General features: G+C 40.8%; 3 protein-coding genes across 3 annotated transcripts; 2 read left to right on the top strand and 1 right to left on the bottom strand.

Moving 5' to 3' along the window:
* Nucleotides 1-1,512: 1,512 nt before the first annotated feature.
* LOC141825628 (uncharacterized) lies at nt 1,513-2,281 on the bottom strand. The gene is made up of 2 exons (XM_074713017.1): nt 1,949-2,281; nt 1,513-1,803 (listed from the first exon to the last, which is right to left on the bottom strand). The coding sequence occupies exons 1-2, from the start codon at nt 2,279-2,281 to the stop codon at nt 1,756-1,758; spliced, it is 381 nt and encodes a 126-aa protein (XP_074569118.1). The 3' UTR covers nt 1,513-1,755.
* Nucleotides 2,282-2,361: 80 nt separating this feature from the next.
* LOC141848360 (mitochondrial import receptor subunit TOM7-1-like) lies at nt 2,362-2,831 on the top strand. Its single transcript, XM_074736390.1, has one exon. It carries the CDS (start codon nt 2,405-2,407, stop codon nt 2,612-2,614), a length of 210 nt encoding a protein of 69 aa, XP_074592491.1. The 5' UTR covers nt 2,362-2,404; the 3' UTR covers nt 2,615-2,831.
* Nucleotides 2,832-4,581: 1,750 nt separating this feature from the next.
* LOC141815811 (AT-hook motif nuclear-localized protein 10-like) lies at nt 4,582-6,894 on the top strand. Its single transcript, XM_074703712.1, has 6 exons — nt 4,582-5,035; nt 5,493-5,542; nt 5,768-5,902; nt 6,201-6,356; nt 6,589-6,786; nt 6,835-6,894. The coding sequence occupies exons 1-6, from the start codon at nt 4,582-4,584 to the stop codon at nt 6,892-6,894; spliced, it is 1,053 nt and encodes a 350-aa protein (XP_074559813.1).
* Nucleotides 6,895-9,517: the final 2,623 nt, after the last annotated feature.

The raw sequence follows: 9,517 nt of genomic DNA, 5'->3' as shown, positions 1-9,517 counted from the left end.
GCAATGGCATCTCCAGTTCAATGTTCATGTCTACTCCACAGGCTCTTCATGAGCTCATGGCAATCACACGAAGAAATTTGGCTGAGTAACGACAACTAAGTTCAAACAAATCAACCACGGCTAGCTTTCATCTTAAAGAACAAGGATAAATGTTTTTTTTTCTCAAAAGTTTGACCAACAATTCTGAAAATTGATCTTGAAGTAAGAAACCTGAGTGAATATGCTGAAGAATCTAAACCTTTTCAGACCACAAGTAAATAAACATATCTCTCACCATTTATACTGATCAAAAGAATCATTGGCTGCAACAAGTAAACATATCACTAACCTTCTATTTTCAAAACAAAAGCTCAGTCATTGTGCTTAAGTATTCTGTTTTGTTGATAAACAAACTTAAACCCTATGCTCAATGCTAGGGATCATAACTGTACTGGATCGCCTAAAGATAACATTATGACAAGGTTTTTTACGGAATTAACAAACTGACCTTTTGAATCGAGCTATCATCACAGAATTTCAAGTGTTAAAATATCCATGAACATGTTAAAACAAGATCACTGCTACAAGTAGGTGATTTTGTTCACCTTGATGGGCCAGCTAAAGAACAAAGCATGGTATAACATTAATAGATCTGAAAATTTTGGATGGCATGCAAAAAGGCATTAAGGTATACGAGGATGTTTTTTATTTTTGAAAGGCTAAGTGTTTATGGAAATAACAAAATATTGGCAGGAAAACATTTATACAAAGAGTTGCAAGCTTAAGAATTATATGTTGTTGAAATTTTGAATCCTCCCAAAAAATGACTTCATATATGAACTCTGTGGAAATACAGTATCTAATATTCCACTTCTATCACAGATCAGTTCAATACAACTATGGGTTCCTCCAAATGTTCAAATTACCAACCACTGTACCATATTATAGAAGGTTAGATTCCAGTGTAGTTCATATTTTCACATGTACACTAATTAGTAAATAATCATAACCATGTTCATATGCCTAAATTATGAGAGGGACCATTTGCCAAGGGACAATGGTAACCTTTATCATGGATGTTCCCTGGTTGCGGAGAACACCTTCATGATCATTAATTCACTACTATGATGGCATATGGTTCACTAGTCATTTTGTTATCCACTCAAGCAGAAGGTAGGTTTGCAAGGTCTATGACAAGAAAAAGTGTAACCACAAAAGGAGATTTTTGTGTGAAACAAGGTAGGTACATCTAGTACAAGAACAGACTACAATCCGCCCTGTTTCCTGGTTCCATCTCACATCAATAATATGCCCCTTTCCACCTATAGGGAACTATCGAGCAATTTATTTTGCAGTGAATACCTAAATCCGAGAATGGCTCGTAATAAACACAGCAATTTATCTATTATTGTTCGACAGTTAATTAGGTATTTCATGGTTACAGCTTATCATCTACCAACAGGCCAAATAGATGGATTCCATAAACATGAAAAAAAAAAAGAGAGAAACTTTACTTCGAGAGATTTACGCACAAACAGATCTTATTCATTGTAAGTAGCAACCGTCAAACGATGCATATCATACAACTAGTTTAATGACGACAAGCAAAGCATGACTTCACCAGAGTCCAAATCCAGACAAATAAAAATAAACCTGAAGTCTAGGAGAATCAAGCCATCGTGTTTGTAAATCATATCAAACCCTAGCAGCCAATTTCACGACATTGCCATTATTGTGATTGCCAAAAGGGAAAACGCACAACCGCTAAGAACTTTGTCAGAGGAACTTCCTCGGGGGTCTTCCCCAATCCTCGTCTTGCATGTGCTGCGATCAAAACCAAAACAAGGAAGACATTTATGGACGATGTGGATAATCGGAGGTTTCAAGTGATGCAGATCAACGAGGCTAAACAAGGTCATATCTAAAATAGAAATATACGGGAATTGAGGGATCTAAATCTAGGTCATACAAATTCACGGACGATGCCCTTGTAGAGGAGGATAGGAACGGCGATGCCGAAGATGCCGACGATGGCGACGTTGCGGCGCGTCCAGCGAAAACTGTATTCGAGGTTCTCCCTTGCCGTTCTCCAGTCTTCAATGAACTTGTTCTTGTTCACCTCCATGCCGCCCCCATTTCGACTCGTCTCTGATCTCCTCTCCCCTCTTTCGCTTCTACCGGCGTCTATCTGATACGCGAGGGAAGCAATTGTTATATAATCCAACACCATTACTTGAATCCGACCCGTTAACGGCGAACAATTAGGTTCCAATTGTTGCATGAGTAGGCCTACATGGGCCATTGGCCCAAGTCTGCATAGCGACAATTGAATGCGCTATAAAAGGTGTAGATTTCGATGGGATTTTGCCTAAGAATATCTAGGGTTGCTAATCGGAATCGAGAGGAAAAGGAGAAGACGCCATCCATGGCATCTAAGATCTCTCTCAAGGCCAAGGGGAAGGCGGTCAAGGGGACGGAGGAGAGATCGGCCGAGAAGTGTGTGAAGGAGTGGAGCAACTGGGCGATGAAGAAGGCGAAGGTGATCGCCCACTACGGCTTCATCCCCCTCGTAATCATCATCGGCATGAACTCCGAGCCCAAACCCCATATATATCAGCTCCTCAGCCCGGTTTGATCACAGTCTCGCAATGGGAATTTCTCAGCTGTTTGATTTAGGGGTTCATTCGTCTGCCGCGCTCCTCGATCGGACGGTGCTAGTAATTCATGTTTGCTATCTTTCCTAAGTAGGACTATTACTTCGAATGCTATTAATTTTTCAACCATGTTACACTTGCATCTGATCACTTGGATGTTGTAATGCATAATTGTTTGTGCTTCTCCATCTGGAGATATGGATCTAGTTTCCTTTGCAGGTGGGTCCCACTCCTCTAACTGTGCAGTTTCATGCAGCCAAACATTTCTCTTAATGAAGGTCCATAACTCAGAGATCAAAACCAATTGAGTTTTTTTTTTTTTTTTTTTAAAGGATTGAATTAGAATGGTTGGATTGAGTTAATCACCACGGCGGCCATCGCCCACCGGCAGTGGATGAGCTCGGACTCCTTGTACCGCTCCAGGTTCTCCGGAACCTCTCCGAGGCGGAGTGGGTCGAACCCGAAGTCGCTGGATTAAGAGTCCTCGAATCTTCCAGTACCTTCTAAAACCTTCCAGAATCGCATATAAAAGTGGCGTCCTCACTTCTCCCTCATCCAACGAAAACAAAAACAAAAATCCAGCGTCATCGCACACAGAAATCAGCCAGCGATCCACACCTCGATTGATCGGAGAATTCCAATTCCGCCATGGATCTCGGCGAGTTCAACAGCGCCATGGATCTCAGCGAGTTCAACAGCGCCATGGATCTCAGCGAGTTCAACTGCAAGATGAAAGAGGTATGCGATGCCACCTTCTCTCTAGCCTGCGAATCGAGCCACATCGAGGCCACCCCTCTCCACCTCGCCTCGATGTGGCTCGATTCGCGGGCTAGAGAGAAGGTGGCATCGCATACCTCTTTCATCTTGCAGTTGAACTCGCCGAGATCCATGGCGCTGTTGAACTCGCCGAGATCCATCGGCCAGGACAAGATGGTCCTCTCTGTTGGCGAAGCCGTGGTGTCTTGCGCTCCGAAATCAAGTGATCGGCACTGCCTCTTCTGCCTGCCGGGCGGCATGTGAGATGATCTTGGTTTCAGTGGCGTGCGGCAGACACTAAAACAGAGAGGGAGCATCGAAAGCGAGAAGAAATGAGAGAGAGAGAGGGAGAGAAGAGGAGTTGCAGACAGACGACGAAGGCGGAAGGACAACGGCAGCAAGCGGTAACAGCGAGTAGGTGGTGCGGTGCCAGCGGCATGAGCGGAGAGGTGGCATGGAATCAGGATGAGAGAACGGGAAGAAAAGTGAGAACAGACAAATAATTAGTTTTGTTTCTTAAATTTTATTTCTAATTTTCTAAATAATATCATAATCTATTAAATATAACACATTAAATTAATTTTAAATCGATTAAAACAATAATTTATTTGATTTTAATTATTATATCTACTAAATAAATTATTTTATTTAATTTGACATATAAAATATTGGTTTGATTTAACATAATTAATTGTGTAAAAATTTTAAAATTAAAAGAATTAAGAATTAGTATCTGTTTTTATTGTGAGTTTTATAATGTTTTAATGTTTGTTCCCTTTGAAATCACTTCTTTTATTTCCCCCCTAAATTATAGGCTAAAATCATGTTTTTTAGCCATATTTGCGATGGAAAAGAGAAATTTTCAGGCTGATCTGGCGATTGGTTCGTTTACCAGGTCTTAGATTTTTTTTTTTTACTGCAATTTGGTAGATTTTTTCTTGTTTTTGTTTTTTTGCCGAATTTGCTGGGCGATATAAAGGGATTCTGGGTTTTGGGAATATTGCAGACATATTGATTGCTCGGAGTAGTTCCTGCCTCTTCGCGTTGCTTCCTTTCGGAGGGTTAAAATTTCTGGTTGAGAAGAGGCTCTCCTGTTCGATCTTCTTCCTCTGTAGAACCCTACTGGAATCCTTGGATTTTGTGAATCTTGCAGAAGAGTTCATTTTTCTGTTAGATAGTGCATTTAGAGGCCATGGAAGGGAGTCCAGAACAAAGCATTGCGAATACTACAGAATCCTCCTTGGTCAATTTGCAGAGTAATCCGACGATGCAGCAGTCGTTGGCGATGCACGGCGGGCCATTATCCTGCTTATCCGATGACCCATCGTTCTTGAGGTTGCTAAGCAGTTCATCCGCTGCTCATCCTCAGCCGTCGCCTTCTTATCAAGGAAACAGTGGTGGAGGAGGCATTCCCGAGGCCATTGGTTGTAGCTCCATAGCTCAAACAGCCAATAGTCCGAACTCGAACACAGGAGAGCCAGAAGCTAAGCGGAAGCGAGGGCGGCCCAGGAAGTACGGACCAGATGGCTCTGTCTTGGCCCCTTCACAACCATCTGCTTTATTGTCTACTTCTGGAATGATGAACGCTCCCAAGAGACGGGGCCGTCCACTTGGTTCTTGCAAGAAACAGCAAATGGTTGCTCGAGGTAAATCTCTGTATTTTCCTCAGTCATTAGCAGTTTTCATGAAGCAGTTAATCCATATGTATGCTTTGGTGGAGTTAGACTCTGTGTGACAATTGTGTTATTTGCATTTGCTCGATTCTTGCTCGAACATCCCAAGGATGCTCGAAGCCAAGTTGTTTATTTTATAGAGGAATCTTACTCTATCAATGACAAAAAAACGCATGGTAAATCTTATGTTTTTGACTTAGATTGTATTCCTGTCTAAAACACATTCTTAACTTCAAAGGGTGATACACTTTTGTGTAGTTTTACTAATGATGACATATAGTTAGTATTCTGACCTGTTCTGTGTGATTCATACTTTCTTACTTTTAGTTTTTTTTTCATATTTGGGTTTATTGCATTTATTGTAAATCGTTCACTGCAGATTCCAGTAATTTGATCTCCTTATCTCTAAAATTTGAACTAGGATCTACAGAATCAGCAGAGTTGCAAAGGTTTCTTTTAATCCGTGTAAAAGAAGGAGAGGTAAGTAACCCCATTTTCTTCTTTTCATATTGAGGCCATTTTCTATACCAAGGATGATCAGTTATTATCAACATTTGCTTCATTAGCTTTGTTTAAATGTTTTCGAATAGATGATTCGAAAACGGGTGTTATGTACCTGAATTGATCTTTTGATTTTTAAAATTTAACTAACAATGCACATGTTGTTCACTTTGTCTGCTATTAATAAGAAATATCTGGTTGCAGGATGTATTTGCAAAAATTTTGTCATTTCCTCAGCTACGATCACAAACCATCAGCATTATTTCAGCAACTGGTGTTGCGTCTAAAGTAACTATTTTCCACCCTACCGTATCTGGTGGTAGACTGATAACTTACGAGGTTTGTTGAGCAACTGTTGCTTTTAGTGGTCTCATCATTTTCTGTATTGGGTGATATAGTTTGCAAAGATACACATCCGACTTGTATTGGCAAGAAGATGCTTGATTATGACATTCGTAGTTATCGATTGTCAGTCTTCTGTCAGTAACTGATGCATAGCAAGAAAGATGTCCACTTTGTTGCTTACATTCAGAAACCTAGACCTGATTGTTAAACTTAAAAGAAGCTTAGATTTTCTTTCATTTTGGGCTTGCCCTGCCAATCAGTTATAATACATATTCTGTGTGCTTGTGTTCAGGGTTGGCTTGAGATCTTGTCATTGACGGGTTCATTCGAAAATCCTGGTGATCAGCAGAGCCTAACGGGCAGATTGAGCGTCTCACTAGCTGATGCAAAGGGGAATGTCTTAGGCGGTCGAATAGCAGGGCCTTTGCTAGCAGCATCACGGGTTCAGGTATGTTAAAGCATCATAAACCAATTGATCCTATCAATTTCTTAGCTCTTTAAACTTTCAGCACCGTATTCCACCAATGGCTAGTATAAAAAACAAACACAGTTCATCATAGGATGCTTCCAGTGTTTTCATCTTTTACAAAATCTGTCGAGTACTATGGATGATATGAGGGCAAGAGTCGTCATTTACAATGAAAATTATGATCATTCCTTGCTCCAACTCTTCTATGCAGGTAGTTGTTGCGAGATTTGTAGACGGCATGATGGAGTTCAAAGATACTAATGCTCCAGAGGTTGTTCCAGCCCCAAATCTCGTCTCCGGTGGGACAACCAACACCGGCAACTCGTCCATTAGTGTACCGTCAGGCGACCCAAGGAACCCTCCTCCTATTCAGAGCACAGCCACATGCAGCAACATCAATTCACTAAATGTCCCAGTTCTATCTTGGAAATAAGTAATCAATACACTTTGTCATTAGTATCCGATAGTCGTAAAACTTGGCTTCGATAAAGAAGGGGGTGGGGATAAACATCTCTGATGTTTATATGCCAGATTAGGTTTATTCATTCTGATTTCATCTCTTTATTCATTTCAAGTTGTATCGACAAAATGTAAGATGAAAGATCACCATGCAATATATATCCTTCTCTGCCCCAAATTTTGTTTAATTTGGCAGGAGTTTGAGTTCATGCCATTGGTTTCTTTCTGCTGTTGTTGTTGTTATCATCGCAATTCTTTGGCTTGTAATTTCTACGTTCCAAACAACCAAAGCATCTCTTAGTTGCATTAAGGTTTATTTTGTTCTCCAAATGAAGTTTTTTTTTTACTTTTTAAAAATGTTTTGAATGAAAAGGTGTTATTGATATCAATAAATCATAGCAGGCCCAATTTTTTTCTTTTAGAATACTGATTCTTAATAAATTATTTTTAAAATATCAAAAATGGACAAAATACAAAAAAAGAAAAACTCGAACTTGGTCTATAGGTGCTCAGACATGTGGGCCCCGATACGGATGCCGAATGAGATTCAAATTAAATATTTTTACATGCAATAAAATTATTTGTTTATATAAATTCAAATAAACCAAACTATGCGGACAGACTCCCTATCCTACTAATTCCTACTCAGTCAAAAAAACCCGGTACATTGAAGATGCAAGAACAAACCACTTCTGCAACCATAATGGCTTATGGAAATCGGATTGCAACAAGGCTTCGTCTTCCTCTTCTCCTCCTCTTCTCCGTCGGCTGCTTTCTTCTCCCTCATCTCATCAAGGGTTCGATGACATCGCCGACGCCTGCTAAAAGCGATGAGAAACTAAGTGCTTTGCAGATCGATCGGCACTCCTTCCCTAAAGGTTTCATCTTTGGGACCGCGAGCTCCGCATATCAGGTATCCTTTTTCTGGATAGCTCGATCTTCTTCTCAAATAAGCTTTCGAAGAAGTAAAAAAAGAAACACATTTGTAAAATTCTTACTAATTTGGGGTTTTTTGTTTTGGTTAATTCAATGGTGATAGTATGAAGGTGCTGCAAATGAAGGAGGCAGAGGAGCAAGCATTTGGGATACTCTCACTCACAGGCATCCAGGTTTTGTTTTCCCCTTTTTGCTCCTCACATTAATTCAATTTGCATTTAAAGGACTTTGTTCTTGAGTAGAGTTGATAGCTGATGGAAGCAATGGGGATATAGCAGTTGACTCATATCATCAATACAAGGTAGTTTTTTTTCCTTTTCATCTAAAAAGGATTTGCTCCAATGAATCTCTTTACATTTGTAAAATTCTTTGTGCTGTGCCACCGGAATTTGATTTCAACTAAAATTCTTTGTAAAATTCTTACATTTGTAAACCAGATATGCGGCTCCTTCCCTAAATAAAGAAACACATTTGTAAAATTCTTACTAAAATTCTCACTCACAGGCATCCAGGTTTTGTTTTCCCCTTTTTGCGCCTCACATTAATTCAATTTGCATTTAAAGAACTTTGTTCTTGAGTAGAGTTGATAGCTGATGGAAGCAATGGGGACTCTCTCCTTGCCGTCGACCAGCTCATTCTCGGCCTTCTTGAGGACTCTCAGATAGCCGATTGTCTCAATGAAACAGGAATCAGCGCTTCTCGATCGCTAAATTTAGTAACCGAATTTAAATTCGGTCAGTAAAATTAGCGACCGAATTTCATTTTGGTCGCTAAAATTAGCGACCGAATTTGAATTCATTCGTTAATTTTAGCGACCGAATTCCAATTCGGTCGCTAATTAGTGACCGAATTCCAATTCGGTCGCTAATTAGCGACCAAAATCAAATTCGGTCGCTAAATCGAATTATGATGGTATTTTTTATGATTTTTTTTCGGTCATTAATCGGTCGCTAAATCCGATTAACGACCGATTAGCGACCGAAATTTCGGTCGCTAATCGGTATTATTTTTGTAGTGTAAAGAGGGAATGACTGTCGCCTTCTTTCTAGCCCGTGAACCGGGCCACATCGAGACCACCGCTCTCCACGTCGCCTCAGCTCTCGCCGTCGACGTTGGCGGATTGCTCAATCAGACCCTTGCCAATGCTTCTGGAGGCGCCAGCGACTCTGCTGCGAAGTCCTTTGAGTGTGTTGTTACGACTGCTCTCAAGAAAATCACTTCCCGATCCCCACCGCCAGACTTTATCTCCTCTTCGACGTCTCTCACGATGGTCTTCCACCGTGCTCAGTCCTCCATGAAGTTCTGCGGGGACTCTCTCCTTGCCGTCGACCAGCTCATTCTCGGCCTTCTTGAGGACTCTCAGATAGCCGATTGTCTTAATGAAGCAGGAATCAACGCTTCTCGATCGCTAAATTTAGTGATCGAATTTGAATTCGATCAGTAAAATTAGCGATCGAATTTCATTTTGGTCGCTAAAATTAGTCGAATTTGAATTCGATCGCTAATTTTAACGACCGAATTGAAATTCGCTGATTAGCTAATTAGCGATCAAATTTCATTTCGGTCGCTAATCGGTATTATTTTTGTAGTGTAAAGAGGTAATGACTGTCGCCTTCTTTCTAGCCCGCGAATCGGGCCACATCGAGGTCACCCCTCTCCACGTCGCCTCCACTCTCGCTGCCGACGTTGGCGGATTGCTCAATCAGGCCCTTGCCAATGCTTTTGGAGGCGCCAGCGACTCTACT

Source organism: Curcuma longa, chromosome 1, assembly GCF_044706935.1.
Source record: "Curcuma longa cultivar G26 ecotype Majalengka, Jawa Barat chromosome 1, ITB_CL_G26_1.1, whole genome shotgun sequence".
Classification (NCBI taxonomy): domain Eukaryota; kingdom Viridiplantae; phylum Streptophyta; class Magnoliopsida; order Zingiberales; family Zingiberaceae; genus Curcuma; species Curcuma longa.
This window is presented reverse-complemented; position numbering and strand designations above follow the sequence as displayed.